The following is a 20,553-nucleotide window of genomic DNA, read 5'->3' on the forward strand; positions in this document are numbered from 1 at the left end:
AAATTTGATATGAGGCACGAATTCTATTTAAGAATTCGTTGTAATTAGGAAGGAAGAAGAAAAGCTATAGAAGTAGCAGGCGGGAGAAAACATGGGAAGATTGATTATTTCTTTGACATATCTTCTTGTAGAGTAACTTCAGCATGTATATATTTTAAGCTACTACTTAAATTGCGCACACACATTAACATAATAGGAGTATAGTTACATAACCAAAGCATACCTGTAATTACCAGCCATCTCCAGTGAAACCAAGAAAACCAGTTAGGCACCCTAGGCATTTGTGAAAACTTATCAATGATATGATGGTTATTATCTAACTGAATTTGAATAGTTTGAGAAAAATCAGACAAATTAAAACAACCCATTCCTGGGCACTGTTCACATCCCATATGTTCTTTTAACAGTAAATAGTCTGTAGTTGTAAGATTTTGGAGCGCTACAATTTGCACTTCTCCTAATTCTTGGTTGAGTTCCAACAGTATAGATCCAGTCAAATTTGTTGTTTTACTGTATGCACAGGCCAGCTTAGATATCTCCTTCATTCCCATGGCAATTCCAGGAGCTGGTGGGATGAGTGCATCTACAGCTGTAGCAGTGCGTGGATTTTTGTTGGGGTTTTTTGATGATCATCTTCTGGCATGAGTCTTCCCGAGAGTGCTGATGTTGGAAGTTCTCTTTCATATCGTTTCTTAGTTCATTTTCGGGGTAGCCAAATTAGGCTTTGATCCTCTGTATAAACACAAACAGACCCTTTGCCTACACTTTTATATGTCCTTTATATTATTGTGTAGAACTCATTAGAGGTCACCACATAGGAACTGCATTTTTTTTTTTTAATCATTAATCTACACTTACATGACGAATACTTACGAATACTTTGTTTACTAGGCTCTCCCCTATACCAGGTCCCCCCTATATACTCCTTTACAGTCACTGTCCATCAGCGTAGCAACCTGTTGTAGAATCACTACTTGTCTTCTCTGTGTTGTACAGCCCTCCCCTTTCTCCCACCCCGCTATGGATGCTAATCTTAATACCCCCCTACTTCTCCCCCCCTTATCCCTCCCTACCCACCCATCCTCCCCAGTCCCTTTCCCTTTGGTACCTGTTAGTCCATTCTTGAGTTCTGTGATTCTGCTGCTGTTTTGTTCCTTCAGTTTTTCCTTTGTTCTTATATTCCACAGATGAGTGAAATCATTTGGTATTTCTCTTTCTCTGCTTGGCTTGTTTCACTGAGCAAAATACCCTCCAGCTCCATCCATGTTGCTGCAAATGGTTGGATTTGCCCTTTTCTTATGGCTGAGTAGTATTCCATTGTGTATATGTACCACATCTTCTTTATCCATTCATCTATCGATGGACATTTAGGTTGCTTCCAATTCTTGGCTATTGTAAATAGTGCTGCGATAAACATAGGGGTGCACTGATCTTTCTCATACTTGATTGCTGCATTCTTAGGGTAAATTCCTAGGAGTGCAATTCCTGGGTCAAATGGTAAGTCTGTTTTGAGCATTTTGATGTACCTCCATACTGCTTTCCACAATGGTTGAACAAGTTTACATTCCCACCAGCAGTGTAGGAGGGTTCCCCTTTCTCCACAGCCTCGCCAACATTTGTTGTTGTTTGTCTTTTGGATGGCAGCCATCCTTACTGGTGTGAGGTGATACCTCATTGTAGTTTTAATTTGCATTTCTCTGATAATTAGCGATGTGGAGCATCTTTTCATGTGTCTGTTGGCCATCTGTATTTCTTTTTTGGAGAACCGTCTGTTCAGTTCCTTTGCCCATTTTTTAATTGGGTTATTTGTTTTTTGTTTGTTGAGGCGTGTGAGCTCTTTATATATTCTGGACGTCAAGCCTTTATCGGATGTGTCATTTTCAAAGATATTCTCCCATACTGTAGGGTTTCTTTTTGTTCTATTGATGGTGTCTTTTGCTGTACAGAAGCTTTTCAGCTTAATATAGTCCCACTTGTTCATTTTTGCTGTTGTTTTCCTTGCCCGGGGAGATATGTTCAAGAAGAGGTCACTCATGTTTATGTCTAAGAGGTTTGTGCCTATGTTTTCTTCCAAGAGTTTAATGGTTTCATGACTTACATTCAGGTCTTTGATCCATTTTGAGTTTACTTTTGTATATGGGGTTAGACGATGGTCCAGTTTCATTCTCCTACATGTAGCTGTCCAGTTTTGCCAGCACCATCTGTTGAAGAGACTGTCATTTCGCCATTGTATGTCCATGGCTCCTTTATCAAATATTAATTGACCATATATGTCTGAGTTAATGTCTGGATTCTCTAGTCTGTTCCATTGGTCTGTGGCTCTGCTCTTGTGCCAGTACCAAATTGTCTTGATTACTATGGCTTTATAATAGAGCTTGAAGTTGGGGAGTGAGATCCCCCCTACTTTATTCTTCTTTCTCAGGATTGCTTTGGCTATTCGGGGTCTTTGGTGGTTCCATATGAATTTTTGAATTATTTGATCCAGTTCATTGAAGAATGTTGCTGGTAGTTTCATAGGGATTGCATCAAATCTGTATATTGCTTTGGGCAGGATGGCCATTTTGACGATATTAATTCTTCCTAGCCATGAGCATGGGATGCGTTTCCATCTGTTAGTGTCCCCTTTAATTTCTTTTAAGAGTGACTTGTAGTTTTCAGAATATAAGTCTTTCACTTCTTTGGTTAGGTTTATTCCTAGGTATTTTATTTTTTTTGATGCAATTGTGAATGGAGTTGTTTTCCTGATTTCTCTTTCTGTTGGTTCATTGTTGGTATATAGGAAAGCCACAGATTTCTGTGTGTTGATTTTGTATCCTGCAACTTTGCTGTATTCCGATATCAGTTCTAGTAGTTCTGGGGTGGAGTCTTTAGGGTTTTTTATGTACAGTATCATGTCATCTGCAAATAGTGACAGTTTGACTTCTTCTTTGCCAATCTGGATTCCTTGTATTTTTTTGTTTTGTCTGATTGCCGTGGCTAGGACCTCTAGTACAATGTTAAATAACAGTGGGGAGAGTGGGCATCCCTGTCTAGTTCCCGATCTCAGCGGAAATGCTTTCAGCTTCTCGCTATTCAATATAATGTTGGCTGTGGGTTTTTCATAGATGGCCTTTATTATGTTGAGGTACTTGCCCTCTATTCCCATTTTGCTGAGAGTTTTTATCATGAATGGATGTTGAACTTTGTCAAATGCTTTTTCAGCATCTATGGAGATGATCATGTGGTTTTTGTCTTTCTTTTTGTTGATGTGGTGGATGATATTGATGGACTTTCGAATGTTGTGCCATCCTTGCATCCCTGGGATGAATCCCACTTGGTCATGGTGTACGATGGTTTTGATGTATTTTTGAATTCGGTTTGCTAAAATTTTGTTGAGTATTTTTGCGTCTACGTTCATCAGGGATATTGGTCTATAGTTTTCTTTTTTGGTGGTGTCTTTGCCTGGTTTTGGTATTAGGGTGATGTTAGCTTCATAGAATGAGTTTGGGAGTATCCCCTCCTCTTCTATTTCTTGGAAAACTTTAAGGAGAATGGGTATTATGTCTTCCCTGTATGTCTGATAAAATTCCGAGGTAAATCCATCTGGCCCGGGGGTTTTGTTCTTTGGTAGTTTTTTGATTACCGCTTCAATTTCGTTGCTGGTAATTGGTCTGTTTAGATTTTCTGTTTCTTTTTGGTTCAGTCTTGGAAGGTTGTATTTTTCTAGGAAGTTGTCCATTTCTCCTAGGTTTCCCAGCTTGTTAGCATATAGGTTTTCATAGTAGTCTCTAATAATTCTTTGTATTTCTGCGGGATCTGTTGTGATTTTTCCTTTCTCATTTCTGATACTGTTGATTTGTGTTGACTCTCTTTTCCTCTTAATAAGTCTGGCTAGAGGCTTATCTATTTTGTTTATTTTCTCGAAGAACCAGCTCTTGGTTTCATTGATTTTTGCTATTGTTTTATTCTTCTCAATTTTATTTATTTCTTCTCTGATCTTTATTATGTCCCTCCTTCTGCTGACCTTAGGCCTCATTTGTTCTTCTTTTTCCAATTTCGATAGTTGTGACATTAGACCGTTCATTTGGGATTGCTCTTCCTTTTTTAAATATGCTTGGAATGCTATATACTTTCCTCTTAAGACTGCTTTTGCTGTGTCCCACAGAAGTTGGGGCTTAGTGTTGTTGTTGTCATTTGTTTCCATATATTGCTGGATCTCCATTTTGATTTGGTCATTGATCCATTGATTATTTAGGAGCGTGTTGTTTAGCCTCCATGTGTTTGTGAGCCTTTTTGCTTTCTTTGAACAGTTTATTTCTAGTTTAATGCCTTTGTGGTCTGAAAAGTTGGTTGGTAGGATTTCAATCTTTTGGAATTTACTGAGGCTCTTTTTGTGTCCTAGTATGTGGTCTATTCTGGAGAATGTTCCATGTGCACTTGAGAAGAACGTGTATCCTGTTGCTTTTGGATGTAGAGTTCTGTAGATGTCTATTAGGTCCATCTGTTCTAGTGTGTTGTTCAGTGCCTCTGTGTCCTTACTTATTTTCTGTCTGGTGGATCTGTCCTTTGGAGTGAGTGGTGTGTTGAAGTCTCCTAGAATGAATGCATTGCATTCTATTTCCTCCTTTAGTTCTGTTAATATTTGTTTCAGGTATGTTGGTGCTCCTGTATTGGGTGCATATATATTTATAATGGTTATATCCTCTTGATGGACTGAGCCCTTTATCATTATGTAATGTCCTTCTTTGTCTTTTGTTACTTTCTTTATTTTGAAGTCTGTTTTGTCTGATACCAGAATTGCAACACCTGCTTTCTTCTCTCTGTTGTTTGCTTGAAATATCTTTTTCCATCCCTTGACTTTAAGTCTGTGCGCGTCTTTGGGTTTGAGGTGAGTCTCTTGTAAGCAGCATATGGATGGATCTTGCTTTTTTATCCATTCTATTACTCTGTGTCTTTTGATTGGTGCATTCAGTCCATTTACATTTAGGGTGATTATTGAAAGGTATGAATTTATTGCCATTGCAGGCTTTAAGTTTGTGGTTACCAAAGGTTTAGGGTTAGCTTCTTTACTGTCTTACTGTCTAACTTAACTCGCTTGTTGAGCTATTATAAACACAATCTGATGATTCTTTATTTCTCTCCCTTCTTATTCCTCCTCCTCCCTTCTTCATATGTTGGGTGTTTTGTTGTGTGCTCTTTTTAGGAGTGCTCCCATCTAGAGCAGTCCCTGTAGGATGCCCTGTAGAGGTGGTTTGTGGGAGGCAAATTCCCTCAACTTTTGCTTGTCTGGGAATTGTTTAATCCCTCCTTCATATTTAAATGATATTCGTGCTGGATACAGTAGTCTTGGTTCGAGGCCCTTCTGTTTCATTGCATTAAGTATATCATGCCATTCTCTTCTGGCCTGTAGGGTTTCTGTTGAGAAGTCTGATGATAGCCTGATGGGTTTTCCTTTGTAGGTAACCTTTTTTTTCTCTCTGGCTGCTTGTAATACTTTGTCCTTGTCTTTGATCTTTGCCATTTTAATTATTATGTGTCTTGGTGTTGCCCTCCTTGGATCCCTTGTCATGGGAGTTCTGTGTACCTCTGTGGTCTGAGAGGCCATTTCTTCCCCTAGTTTGGGGAAATTTTCAGCAATTATTTCTTCAAAGACATTTTCTATCCCCTTTTCTCTCTCTACTTCTTCTGGAATGCCTATGATTCTTAAATTATTTCTTTTATATTGATCACTCAGCTCTCTTAAAATTCTTTCATTCCTGGAGATCCTTTTATCTCTCTCTGCATCAGCTTCTCTGCGTTCCTGTTCTCTGTTTTCTAGTCCAGTAATGGTCTCTTGCATCTCGTCCATTCTGTTTTGAAGTCCTTCCAGAGCTTGTTTTATTTCTGAATTCTCCTTCCTTAGTTCTTGCATATTTCTCTGCAAGTCCATCAGCATGGTTATGACTTTTGTTTTGAATTCTTTTTCAGGTAGACTGGCTAAATCTATCTCCCCAGATTCCTTCTCAGGGGAAGATGTAGCAGATGCCGAAGCTGTCTGGGTTAGTCTTGTCTGAATCATATTTTTTTGCCTTTTCATGTTGACAGGTGCTATTGACTGTCAGCTGGGAGGGCCAAAATTTTCACTTACTACTGGCCTTTCTTTACTGGGGCAACTGCGACCCCTAGTGGCTTGTGTTGGGTAATTGCGTGTAGACTGGGTCTTTGTGTCTTGCCTGGCCGGAAGGGAGAAATTTCCCTTTCTGTGGGCGGAATTTGTCTCAGGCTGCTTCTCTGCTTTCGCAGCGCCCGGTGGGGTGATGGATGGGGGGGCTGCTTGACTGTTTGCCTCCGTGAGGGGTCTCAGAGCTGTTGCCCAGGGGGTTAGTGCACCCGGTTTTCCCTGTAATTTCCAGCTGCTGTACTGTGACCTGGGTTGTTTCCGTCAAGCTGTTAAGTCCCTGTCCCTTTAAGACTTTCAAAAAAGCCCCCGCTTTTCTTTGTCACAGGGGCATCAGCTTCAGCACCCGCTCTGAGGTCTACCCCCTGTTCTCCCAGTATCCAGGGCCCCCTGGGCATATACTGTGTCTGCGCTCTGGCCCGGATGGCTGGGGCTGGGTGTTCGGCAGTCCTGGGCTCCGTCTCCCTCCCGCTCTGCCTATTGTTCTCCCGCCGGGAGCTGGGGGGAGGGGCGCTCGCGTCCCGCAGGGCCGGGGCTTGTATCTTACCCCTTTCACCAGTCGCTGGGTTCTCGCTGGTGTAGCTGCAGTCTGGCCACTGTCCTGCGTCTTCTGGTCTCTCTTTTAGGGCTAGTTGTGTTTGTTGTATTTTCAAAAGTATATATGTTTTTGGGAGGAGATTCCCACTGTCCTACTCACGCCGCCATGTTGGCTCCGCCCTCCAAAAACATTTTCTTAGGTGCAGTTTAATATGTTGATATCCTTTGTATCATTGCAAAATGTATTTCATTAACATATTTTTTGCTGTACCTTATTTATTATATTATTATTTTTACTGGATGGTAATAAATATAACATGCTTTGACCTGGAAATATCAAAGTGTATTAAAGAATGTGTTGACAACTAACCAGTGGCATAAGTGAATCATCTGCTTTAGGGTGATGGGTGATACAAGACGAGTGAATTTTTAGTCACATTGTAGCATTTCCTTTCCTGTAAAATGAGCTACTTGGTTTAGAAGTCATGCCGTGTGAAAGAACATGATAATGAATAAAGAATTCTGTAAATCCATGGATAGAGATTTTGATAAAAGAATCTTGGACAAGAAAGATAAATCCCTATCAAGAACAACTCACTCTTCTAGTGAGAACAAAACACTGTTTCATGATGGGAGAAGTCCAATGCCGTCAATCTGGGACTGGCCTCCCAGATCCTCAGGGAAAGCGCCTTTTAGTTCCAATGTTTGACCCACTGTGCAGGCGTGGTGCTGGAGCGTGGCCGTGACGACAGCCCTGGTGGGCGAGAGCCCATGTGGTTGGATCCATGCATTCTCCAGTCCTGCTGCCAGGGTTCGTTTGAACTTATTGAAAAAGTTGGAAATCTATCCTTCATTTTTAATTATCTCAATGGTTTAGGCAAAATTGTTATTACTCATTTGTCAATTCTGTGGACTAATTTCCTATTGAAACTTTCAAAGCTCTCTTCAACTGGGGTTTTGTTATGTCTGTTCTATTTTTAATAAAAGCTTAATGGAGGTAAGAATAGAATTAGCAATAGAATTAGCAAGATGGGGAGAGTCAAGGGAGATCTTGCATAAGGTAAGAGCAAACTGAGGAAAATCATGAAAATACAAGGAACTACATAACATAAATAGAGAATGGTGAATGACCTTTCTTTGGACTGGAATATAGGGTATATAGAAGATATTAGTAAGAGAGGAATTACTGCCTGATAATTTTCAAATATGTATCCATTTTTAAAATGTAAAGTATATTTCATATTACCAGAATTTTCACTAGGAGGCACAGGTTGATTCCAGTTGCCCATGTCTGAATCAGCCCATCATACTTTACTTCCCAGATTCCTTCATAGTCTTTCAGTACTAGATATATTCTCTCAGTCATCTAGACCAATTGTTTCTGATCCAGAAATGAAGCACCAGAGAATTTTGAAGGTGTTCTGAGAAATCAAAGACTTAGAGCTGAGAAATCAAAGAACTGAGTCTAGAAAGGGACTTCCATTCTTCTCATAGGGTCAGTTTAGAGAATGACATGAGATCATCTGAAGAATGTGAAACTACTAGCTAATAGAAGATTCCAGTTTGTTTTCCTTCTGCTAATTTTCTGCTGTCCCTCCTTGGATCTGCCCTCACCACAATGAAAACAATGAACAGATCCATCAGCCTCCAAAATTTTGTTGTGTTCCTTTTCCAATCCACATATTGCACCCACTGATAGACATTTGTTTTTATAGATTAGTTTGCATTTTATATAATTTGTATAAAAGGAATCTTACAGTTTATACTCTCCCATAAGCGGCTCCTTCTACTCGCCATAATTATTTTGAGATTCATGCATGATGTTTCATGTTTTAATAGTTAATTCCTTATTTATATGATTACATTTATATTATATAATTTATATTCATGTAATTTATATTATTCCAGTGTAATGATACATCACAGTCTGTGTAATCATTCACCTGTTGATGGATATTTTAGCTGTTTTCAGTTTTTTTGACAATTACAAATAAAACTCCTATAAGTGATTATATAAGTTATCACAGGGACATGTGGTTTAAACTATTTAAGATAAATACTCAGGAAAGAAATTGAAAGGAAAGGAGCGACACACAGCAGCAATTCACTGGAGAATTCCGCTTTATTAGGGAAAGGTGCTGGTTTATATAGGAAGGGGCATGGGGTGATTGTGGTGTCACTTCTACGGGGCTGGTTGCTATTGGCTAGTTGATGGGATTAGGGGGGCGAGGGGTGATTGGGGTTCAGGTGGCGTAAGCGGGAATCGAGGACCCAGAAGAGAAGCAGGAGGTTCGCCATCTTATGGGTGGGGCCCTTCATTCCCCCCTATCTCCTCTATGGGGTTATGGACATTGCTTCTCTCTGACTGCTTCCTGCTTAACGGGGGCAGAGAAGGGAGTGAGGGCTTGAGGACTGGGAGGAAAGGGTTGATAGGACTCCCCACAGTAAGGACGAGTAGATGTGGACTTCTTCAGGTTGGAAATCAATGAAGGTTCCCTGTAACTATAGGTCGAGGACTTGTTGATTCCAATTATGACAGGAGGATACCAGAAGCCAGGCATCTGCGGCCATTGTTTCCAGGAACAGTTTCCAGCGGAGAGAGGGGTCCATCTCAGTGTGTGGTGAGGAGGTTACATGAGGGTGAGGGATCTTCTGTGGCTAAAAGCTGGTAGTTCTTGAGTAAAAGCTGGTTGAAAGTTTGATTAGAGATTTTACCAACTCAGGATTTGATAAACTTTATAAGGCAAGAAGAGACAGGTGAGGAGAATGATTATTATAGGGCCTGCAATGGGCCACAGCCACGTAAGGAAGGGGTTTCTTAGTATTGAAGAGAATGGGTTGAAGGAGTAATACTGTGGGTACCGGGAGTTACCCATGTAGTGAATGGCGCAAGACCAGTAGGGACATCCCCTGCAGGTGTCTGGCCATTGCCTGCAACAGGCTTGTTTTTGGTCATAGAGGAAGCCGAGGTAGGGAGAATAAAGGTAGCTGCTAGTGAACACTTCGGTGGAGGGAGGAAAGTGGAGGTATAAAGGCTCGGAGCAGCCTTTCAGAGGGCAGTCTGATGTGGCAATGAGGGCAGTAATTTTTGTTTGATGCTGTGTGTAAGTCTGTCTGACTTTGAATCGCCATACAAAGGAGGCTGGGGTGGCGGGGAAGACAATAGGAATGAGGAAAAAAAGCGAGAGAGAGTGAGGGAGCAGTAAAGGAGGAAAAAGTCATGATTTGGGTATGGATGGCAAAGGGGGTAAATAGGATTTTGGAGGAAAGAGGAAAGTAAGGTCAGGAGTCTGGAGGGAGGGAGAGTCTGTAAACTTTTGTAAGTTAAGAGGTCTTTTAGGTGATGTGGGGACAGAATGGTAAGGGGCACCCTGAATGTCAGTTTATGAGCTTCCTTCTGCAAGAGCTGTCCAGCGGCTAATGCCCATAGGCAGGGGGCCCATCCCCGAACTGTGGGGTCTAATTGCTTGGAAAGATAAGCTACTGGGGCAAAGGATGGGCCATAATATTGGCCTATGACTCCTAGAGCTTGACTGGACCTCTCATGAATGTATAATGAGAAGGGCTTCGACAAATCAGGAAGATGGAGAGCTGGGGCTTCCACAAGGGCTCGACGGAGCTTAATGAAGGAGTGTCGGGGTGAGGAGGATAATGACTCTTCAGGGGGGCCCTTGCTGAGGTCGTATAGGGGTCTTGCCAACAGGGAGAAGTTAGGGATCCACGCTCTAAAATACCCAGCCAGGCCTAGAAAGGAAAGGATTTCTGTCTTGGTTTTGGGAACAGGCAGGTCAGAGAGGAGCTGTTTTCTGTCTAAGGTAATGGACTTTCTTTGTTGAGATAGAAGGAGTCCGAGGTAAGTGACAGAAGGGGAAGAGATTTGAGCTTTGACAGGGGATACCCGGTATCCCCTGGAAGCTAGAAGGTTAAGTAGGGAGGCAGTGTCAAGTTGAGACTGTTCCCACGAGGGACTGCAGAGTAGAAGATCGTCCACGTATTGTAATAAGGTGGACTCAGAGTGATCATGATGAAACTGTTTGAGGTCCTGAGCTAGGACCTGTCCAAAAATATGGGGACTATCTCGGAAGCCTTGTGGCAAAACTGTCCAAGTAAGTTGTTCAGAATGTCTTGTGTATGGGTCCGTCCAGGTGAAGGCGAAAAAATCTTGGGAGGAGGGGTCCAGAGGGATAGAAAAAAATGCGTCCTTGAGATCTAGGACTGAGAAGTGGGAGGCAGAGGCAGGGATGTGTGATAAAAGGGTGTATGGATTTTGGACTAAGGGATGGATAGGGACAATGGATATGTTGATGATGCGAAGGTCTTGGACAAGGCGGAAAGATCCGTTGGTTTTTTTAACAGCTAATATGGGGGTATTAAATGGGGAGTGAGTGGGTCTGAGGTAATTTTTGTTTAAAAGATCTTGAATGATGGGTTAGAGGCCTATGAGGGCTGAAGTGGTTAGGGGGAATTGGGCCTGACAGATATACTGAGAGGGGTCACGTAATTTGATAGAGGCAGGAGGACATAGAGCCACGGAGGGGCTTGTAATGTCCCAAACTTCGGGATTTACAGGGTGTATGAGGGCGGAACTGGAGCTTTCATTGGGTAGAGGGGGGTCGTCGGCTATGAGGGCCATCAGAAAGGGAGTACTGGGGGCTGTGGGAGTGGATATAGTTATGGAAACATGGAGGAGAGAAAGGATGTCCCATCCTAGTAAGGGGATGGGACACTGGGGCATAACCAGGAAGGAGTGGGAGAAAGGTATAGGATTGTCTTGGATTGTGCATAAAATGGGGGGGTTTAATGGGAAAATGTGTTTACCTCCTACCCCAACTATAGGAGTAATGGCAGGCGTGGTAGGGCCCCGGTATTCTCGCAAGACTGAGAAGGTTGGTCCTGTATCTAGGAGGAAGGAGACGGGGCGACCGTCTACTATTAAAGTAACCCTGGGCTCCTGTTTGGTGATGGAAATTGTCAGGCGAGAAGCCCCCGGGCCCTGTCAATCTTCTTCTGCCAGCCCCACTACGGAGGGCTTAGGATGGGGGTTGTTCGTCCAGCCTCCCCTTCGGGTGGTTGGGCAATCAGACCCCCAGTGGCCCTTTTTGTGGCATTTGGGGTATGGGGTGGTAGGAGATCTGGGGGAGGGGCATGTCCTTTACCAATGTCCTTCTTTTCCACACTTGAAACAAGCTCATGAGGTGGGGGGGGCTTGTTTGTAGAGGAGCGCCCAGGTTGTGGTTTTATCAGCTGGGCCAACATTTGGAAATTGGCCTGATATGCCTTTTGTTTATGGCGTTCTTTCTTCTCTTCCCGGTTATGGAAGACATTAAAGGCCACTGTTAGGATCTCAGTCTGTGGGGTAGCGGGGCCCTGTTCTAACTTTTTGAGTTTAGCTTTAATGTCGGGGTAGCTTTGAGCTAGGAAGTATGTCATAAGGACATGTCTCCCGTCAGGCGTTTCTGGGTCCAGGCTGGTAACTGTAATAGGGCTTGGGTGAGTCTAAGAACTCGGAGGGAGTCTCCTCCCTCCTTTGAATTATGTCTTGGAGCTTTTGAAAATTGACTACTTTACGAGCTGCCTTTTTCAGACCTGCTATTAAGCAGCAGGCAAAGATATCTCAAGAGCAGAGACCCACGGCGGTGGGGGTCTGAAGGATTCTGGCTCAGTCTGTGGGGGAGAAACAGGTGATGGGGGCAAAGATGGAGGAGGCTCCTGGGACTTAGAGGGGGGCTGAAAGGCTCAGGCTTGATCTGTAGGAGGGGTGAGGTGGGGGAGGAGATGGTGGTGGAGGAAGGGGGAGGGGCTGTTGTAGGAGAGGAGGGGGAAGGGAGTGAACAGGAAGCTTCTGCGGGGGAGACGGCTTGCAGGCTAGGAGAACTTGGGGGGAGGCTGGGGGAGGAGGAGGTGGCGGCAATGAGGGAGGCAGGAGGAGGAAGCGGAAAGCTTTGGTATAGGGAATCTCCTTCCATTTTTTCAGGCGCTGGCAGTAGTTAAAGAGATCGCGAGTGATGTTAGGATCAAGAGATCCCCCTGCGGGCCATTGGTTGTTATTGTCTAGGGGGTATGTCGGCCAAACTTGGGAGCAGTATTTGCGGAGAAGTTTTGGTTTTATATCAGGCGTCAGGGAGAGGGTGGCTAGATGCTTGAGCAGGCATTCAAGAGGTGAGCTTTCAGGGAGGGGTGAGGAGGCTCCCATGGCTAAAGGACAGAGAAGGAGACAAACAGGGGAAGACGAACGGAGATCCTCGGACTGGGAGCAGACGGCAAGGAGACAAAGGGCGTCCCCGATGATCCTGGGGGTCTGCGGAAACTCGTATACGAGTCGGTTTCTTTGGAAGTGTGGGTCGTCACCCAGGCTTCTCTAAGAAGGCAGAGTGCCGGAGTCACGAGGGTCCTAGTACTAAGAATTTTCGGCAAAAGGAATTTTCAGCGGGAGGAATGGAAGGAGGAGGGGGGGAAGGGAGCGTTGTCATCCTCAAAGGAGTCACCTCGTTTATGGCTGTTGGAGGGGGGCCTGAGGGTCCACCGCAGCCGTGAAGGCCTAAGGCGGGGAGAGCTCCCTCCTCGTCCCCGAGCGTCAGGGCCTTGCCGGACGATCACGGTCAATGGCACTGCGATAGCTCGGGGAAGAGCGGCCCACTCCGGGGGAAAACTTACCCAAAGGCCAGAGAGGAGTGGTGAGTGTGAGGAGCCAGCGCCGGAAAAAGAGGACGAGGGCAAGCTGCTGCTGGTGTCGGGGGAAGACGGGGCCCAGTTGGGGTGTCCTGTCTCCCGGGTTTCAGCACCAATGAAAGGAAGGAGCGACACACAGCAGTAATTCACAGGAGAATTCCGCTTTATTAGGGAAAGGTGCTGGGTTATATAGGAAGGGGCATGGGGTGATTGTGGTGTTACTTCTACGGGGCTGGTGGCTATTGGCTAGGTGCTGGGATTAGGGGGGTGAGAGGTGACTGGGGTTCAGGTAGCGCCGGCGGGAACTGAGGACCCGGAAAAGAAGCAGGAGGTTCGCCATCTTATGGGTGGGGGCCCTTCAGAAATAGTTGGATCACAGTGCAAATATGTGTGTAACTTAAAAAAAACTTTATGTTGCATCTCAAAGTAATGTAGCACATTACATGCAACAGCAGTGCAAGAGAGTTTAAATTTCATGACTTCTTCCCTAATACTTGTTATCATCAGTACTTTTAATGTTAGCCCATCTAGTAGTGTATCATGGTTTCTCATTTTGGCTTAATTCACATTTACCTAGTAACTATGATGCTAAGCATATTCTTACATGTTAATTTCTATTTACATATATTCTTTGTTGGAACATTTTTTCAAATAATATTCTCACTTTTTTGGTGCTATGTGTTTTCTTACTATTGATGAGAATATTTCATATGTTCTGGCTATACATTCTTTGTCAGCTATATGACTTGTAAATATTTTATCACTTTATCAGTATACCTACCTTCCTGTTATATCTATATTAAACAGTAGTACATAATAGTAATAATAAATGACTCCTGAAAAAAAATCTCTCTGATTGTATTGTGTTATCTCTTTCTATATAAACACTATCCCAAAAGTACATGATTTAAAATAATGAACATTGGACTTTATTCTGTTCTTCCTCATGCTGACTGAGATCCCACGGTATTGAGCTGGGTGTTGGGTTAGGCTGTACAGTCTCCTATAACCGACACAAGGATGACAATGGCGGAAAGATTAGTTCAGTTGGGTCCCCTTCCCTTTCCATGTAGGCTCAAAGCCTGTGACATGGTTTATACAGAAGGTTACTTATATTTATGTGGCAACTCATGGCTTTCAGAGACTGTCTTCATAAATGCTGGATTCAGAAGTGATAGATAATATTTCTGCCAATTTGTGTTGTTCAAAGCAGTTAAAGCACAGCAAAAATTCAAAGGGAGGATAAATAGGCACTGTGTCTCTAACGAAAATGTGTAAAGATGTGTAGAACCGTCTTTAATCTACCCAACATGTCAACAGCCCATTGCAGAATAAATTTCATAGTCTACATTTTTTAACGAATTAGGCTTTTTTTCTTTTTGCTGTGCATGTACCTAATAAAGTCACTGAATGAAGCAATATTTGAACAGCACACGTATAGAAAGGAGAGTGGCAGTCATTTCAATCCTTCATTCAATCAAGTCATTGTAAAAGCAGTGTGAACGCTGGGAATGTTGGAAGCAGTCACATCACATCAGATCCCAAGGTGGTAGACCAAGGTTCAGAAAGTATGGAGAATATTATTGCTATCCCTTGGGAAAGATTTAGGGAGTGTAATTTCCAGTATTTTTTAAGTTGAAAAGAACTAGTAAGGATAATCTCATAATAAAATCATCTTTAGAATAAAGCATGTAACTACTTTTTTTAGAGAGTTCATTATCCATGTAAACATGTTTAAATGAATCATACTTGCTAATATGAATTATCCTAATAGAAAAAATTCCAGTATATTACTATTCTTTGTAGAGCACCTTCCACTTTTGATAGTCTGAAATACTTAACAATAAACATTTAGAAAGCAATTACCTCTTCAAATCCTTATTCCAGGGACTTCAGGGAATACCAAAAATAAACAATGATCTTGCTCCTGAGGCTGTAAGTATAGTAGAGAAATTCTTATAAGATTAAGGTAAACATAATTTTAAAAATGTACTAAGTATAGAGAATGTGTTAGAGTTGAAAAATCAATGAAATGTATGTGAATGGCATGCGGTGGGGGGATGGAAATAAGAAAATGCTTAGTGATGAAGATGCCTTGAAAAGAACATTAACAGAATGTTTATATCATCATAATAGGCAAAAAGATAAACTCAAATGTTCATTAACTGATGAATGGATCAACAGTGTGTTGTCTCTAAAAATGAAACACCCTTCAGCCATAAAATGATACAAAATTCTCACATTTTCAATATGGATGAAACCTGTAAATATTATGCTGAATGAAAGAAGCCTGACATACCAAAAAATAGTGTTATATGATTCAGTTGATATGAGAAGCTCAGAATTGTCAAACAGAATCAGAAAGTAGAGAAGGAGTTGCCAAAAGCTGAGAAGGAGAAGCAACCGCTAATAGATAAGGGTTCCTTGTTGGACTGATGGAAAGTGTTCCAGAATTAGTGGTGATGCTGTGCAATATTATGAATATATTAAAAACCAAAGAAGAGTGCATGTTAAAAGGCTGAATTCTGTAATATTTTTATTACATTCCAAAAACAAAAAAGACCATTGAAGACTAGCAATAGCCATAAACATAGTGGTGAAGGAGAAGGTTTCAAAGATGGAAGATACAAAGTGAACAAAAGAAAGGAGCTGGATCTGATAATTAGAATTTTATTGGAGTTTCATTATTTCTGCTTTGACCAGAGAAAGAGGTAATTGTGAAGCAATCATAAAAGTAATGAGCATTTTCTTCCTAACATAGATCAATTAGATGATGAGAGTGAAGTATTCATACTCATCTTTGCTAAGTTGGTGCTCTATTCACAGGAGAACATACAGAATCAAAAATATAGTTAATGACATGCTTGCATAACACCAAAGCCAAAGGGCAGTAATTTCAGAGATTAAAGTCCCAAATGTCAGCTGATAAAATAAAATACCTCCCACCTATTGTTCAGCTACTGAGACCTCCTCATCTCTGGTAGGTTCCCGAGTCTCCTAAATTACAGAATACAGAGGAAAACATCTTTTTGGCAAAAAAAAATTGAGATGTTTTAAATAAACACTTTTATACCTGCTTACTCAATTTAGTATTATTCTCGATTTAGTTGCCACAAATGATATTTTCTTCTCAGAACTGAAAGATAGTCACTAGAATTATTAGTGTCCACAAATAAAATTTAATTTTTTTAATTTTAATCAAGATTAATTGGAAAGCCTTTATTCCTATCATTCAGCAAGGGTATACATGAATTTAAACTTTTTTTGTTTGTTGTATTTCATAAATAGCTGTGGTACTATATTATAAATAACATGTGCAAATAACTGTGTAAGTCATGTGCCATATTTACTTAGGTCTAAAAAAATATATCTGGACCCTACATTTGAATTCTTATGTATCAACAGAAACATACACATGCAAACATGTGACATACACATAAAGACCCATGCAAAGGAGAGAAGCCTATATATCTCACAGGCATTTATTTTCCTTCACACCACTGCCATTTTTAGTAAAAAGACACTTAAAATCCAAAAAGATGCAAATATATGTATGTGTTAGATTCTGTAGTTTTCATTTCTTATTATCACATTTCTTTGGCCAAGACACTCCTTCCTCAGCAGCAGACGACTCCACAAATGGGTAATGAGTATTGTGGCAAAGCAATATTGTATTTCTAGAGTGAAGGTCAATAATGCATATTTCATGTCTCACCAACTATTAATGAGAACATAAACCAACGTAAGTGATACCCTTTCCCATTGTTGTTAGTCAGTGATGTGCTCATTGTTTCCAGAAATAATATTATGTCTTTTAAACCAATCACATCTTTGAGGAACATAATAATTGTAATCATTGTTTGAGGACATGTGAATATTTTCAAACATAGAAAATGCTTTGTCCTATGTTTTACAGCCTGGCATTTTGCATATTGGTGTCTCTTCTATGTTATTTTGAAAACATTATGAAAGATAAATTCATCCAACTTTATTCCCCAAGATAATAAAGGTAAGGCTTACAGAAGAGCTTTAGAAAGTCACATAACCTCATGACTGACATCTAGATTTAGATCAGTTTCTCAACTGTTTATCAAGATATTTTTTATTATTGTCATACAGATTACAATGCCTCTTTAAAGAGTGATTATTGACTAAGTAATATTCTGAGTGTATTAAAAGACAATTGCAGAAGAAATTGTGTGCTGCCTTACACATATTTTATGAGTGCCTGGAATCATTAAACATTCATCTGCCACTTTCTTGATCATTTTCTCAAAAGTTTAGGCGAGAAGAAAGAAGCATGGATAGAGGTAACTGCTCCTCCGTGACTGAATTTATTTTCTTGGGAATTACCAATAACCCTGGGATGAAGGGGGCCCTATTTACAGTATTTCTTGTTGCATACATTATTAAATTTCTGGCAAATCTTGGCATGATCATTTTAATTAGAATGGATTCCCGGCTGCACACACCAATGTACTTTTTCCTCAGCCACCTCTCCTTCTGTGACCTCTGCTATTCCACAGCAATTGGGCCCAAGATGCTGGTCGACATATTTGCCAAGAACAAATCAATTCCCATTGTTGGCTGTGCTCTGCAATTCTTGATCTTCTGTATCTTTGAAGATGCTGAGTGTCTGTTGCTCGCAGCGATGGCCTTTGATCGGTACAAGGCCATCAGCAACCCCTTGCTCTATACGGTCAACATGTCCAGCACAGTGTGCTCCCTGCTCACGGCTGGGGTTTACATGGTAGGGTTTACAGATGCTCTGATATACACAACATTTATATTCCGTTTATGCTTCTGTGGGTCAAATGTGATTAACCATTTCTTCTGTGATGCTCCACCTCTTCTCTTGCTCTCTTGCTCAGATACACAAGTCAATGAACTAATGCTATTCATCGTATTTGGTTTAATTGAACTGAGCTCCATTTCCGGAGTTCTTATCTCTTACTGTTACATAATCCTATCCGTCTTGAAGATCCACTCAGCTGAGGGGAGGCTCAAAGCTTTCTCCACCTGCACCTCCCACTTAACTGCTGTTGCAATTTTCCAGGGAACTATACTCTTCATGTATTTCCGGCCAAGCTATTCATACTCCTTAGATCAAGACAAAATGACCTCACTGTTTTACACTCTTGTTATTCCCATGCTTAACCCTCTGATTTACAGCCTGCGGAACAAGGATGTGAAGGAGGCCTTAAAAAAACTGAAAACAAGAAGGTGGTTTTAAATAGCTGTTTACACAGACACACACATAACATGGTTGCTGATTTTATAAAATATTGGATGACACAAGAGAAATGAGTTGTCTGAACTTTAAAAAAGTCACTATTTGTTCTGAAGTCCAATCACAATAATGTCATTATTCCCCTACATGTGATACTGTGTTGTATGTGTCCAGAGCTGAAATACGTTACTCCTTCTTTGTGGAAAAGTCTCCTGACCTTCCCAGTTGTGCCAGATTTTTGTTGGTTCATCTTTTCATTCGAACATTAATTTATTACAGTAAAATTTGTTGTGTGTTTAATAAGTGACCAGAGCGTGTAGGTGTTTTGTATCCCATGGCACAACCAGCCGTTTCTACACTAATGAATCCTATAGTCTAGTAGAAATATCCAATATTCATTGACTAAGAACTCAAGCAATTCATAACAAGCATCAAAATTGTGATGAAAATGGGAGCTATACATCCCAAGCAATATGTTCAAATTTAATGCAAAATAAAGGTTGCTTTGGATGGAGATACGAAGTCTCAGATCTGAAAAGATACATGTTGGGAATGGAAAAGATAGTGCAGAGGATCTGACAATTGGAGCTGTCTTCAGGTTGACAAACTCGTGACTTTTCAGAAATAAAGAAGTCATTCATGGATGCCACAATATGCATGATTCTCAAGGGTTTTATGCTAAATGAAATAGACAGAGAAAGACTAATATTGTAAGAATGACCTCACTTAGAAATGGCATCTAAAAAAGTTAAACTCAAAGAAATAAGAGAGTAGAATGATTGTTGCCAGAGACTGTGGGAGTTGGAGAACTGGGGAGGTGCTGGTCAAATGGTGCAAGTGTCTCCTATAAGGTGAGTAAGATCTGAGGATCTAATGTACCTCATGGTGACTCTAGCTAACAATATGTATTATATGTTGAAAATTGCTCAGAGAGAAGATCACAAATATTCTCAACACAATTAAAATGTGATAATTCTGTGAGGCAATGGACTCGTTTCTTTACTTTATCCTGATAATGATTTGACAAATTATACATATGTCAAAGCACATGGTGCAGCTTTTAAACACACCCAATCTTATTTGTCAATTTTGTCTCAAGAAATCTGGGGGGGAAAAAAAGGAAAGAAGTACAAATAGTTAGATTATAAAGAATAATGGAAGGGTCATGGCGAAATACAACATTGTTCTATAATTATCAAAAATAAACTTCTCTGTCAATGCTGTAGGAAATCCTTCCCTTCTTCTCCCTTCTGAGTCCCAGTTACATGTCCCCTTTTGTAATACACAATAAACCATCCTTTATAATCATTGTTTTACTATCATGCAGTTTATTAAATCACTGCTTCTAATATGAGATTGGGAGTATTCTTTGTCTAGGACTGAACATTCTTTCCCTGTTATATAATATAAAGCACCCCATGCCGTTTTGGACACAAAATGGGAAAACAAACAAATAAATAATAAATTAAAAACACAAGATAACTTTTCTGAGTGCTTATTATAAGTTCTTAACAAAATTATATGTGTATAAGGTATATGGCTTGAACATATATACACTGTTCAACTCCTGGACTACTGATGCAGGGGTTCTTGTTTGAAGAGTCGAAAAATGAACTTAGCAAACAGTCAAGGTAGAGGAGCCAGGAAGAGGCTTTTATTGATACAGTGAGAAAACAGAGCTCCTGGCTCATGCCAGGAGGGGACAAGAGAGCCATAGTGGTGAGTTGTCTAGGGGATTTACAGGCAGTTGAAGATTTTTGGAAATGTGAAAAAAGGCTTAGGGGTGTGGACTTGTACCACTTGTCCTCAAGGTGGGCTGGGTTGTTGTCTGTTTGCTACGGCTGTTTGCAGTGAAGTCATGGGTTATGCTGAGATACCCTTCTTTATTTGTGAAACACTCAAACATTCCAGGCCAAGTTGCTCTTGGCCTTTTGACCTTTAACTAATCTCACTGAAGATGTCTATATTCTTAGTTTGGTAT

General features: G+C 41.1%; 1 protein-coding gene across 1 annotated transcript; it reads left to right on the forward strand.

Moving 5' to 3' along the window:
• The first annotated feature begins 17,639 nt into the window (after window positions 1-17,639).
• LOC118908066 (olfactory receptor 5W2-like) lies at window positions 17,640-18,575 on the forward strand. Its single transcript, XM_036877130.2, has one exon. It carries the CDS (start codon window positions 17,643-17,645, stop codon window positions 18,573-18,575), a length of 933 nt encoding a protein of 310 aa, XP_036733025.2. The 5' UTR covers window positions 17,640-17,642.
• The last annotated feature ends 1,978 nt before the right edge of the window (window positions 18,576-20,553 follow it).

This window comes from Manis pentadactyla, chromosome 9 (genome assembly GCF_030020395.1).
Source record: "Manis pentadactyla isolate mManPen7 chromosome 9, mManPen7.hap1, whole genome shotgun sequence".
In the NCBI taxonomy this organism is placed as follows: domain Eukaryota; kingdom Metazoa; phylum Chordata; class Mammalia; order Pholidota; family Manidae; genus Manis; species Manis pentadactyla.

Coding starts and splice junctions, on each gene's coding strand:
- LOC118908066 (XM_036877130.2), top strand. CDS start 17,643: ATGGATAGAGGTAACTGCTCCTCCGTGACTGAATTTATTTTCTTGGGA.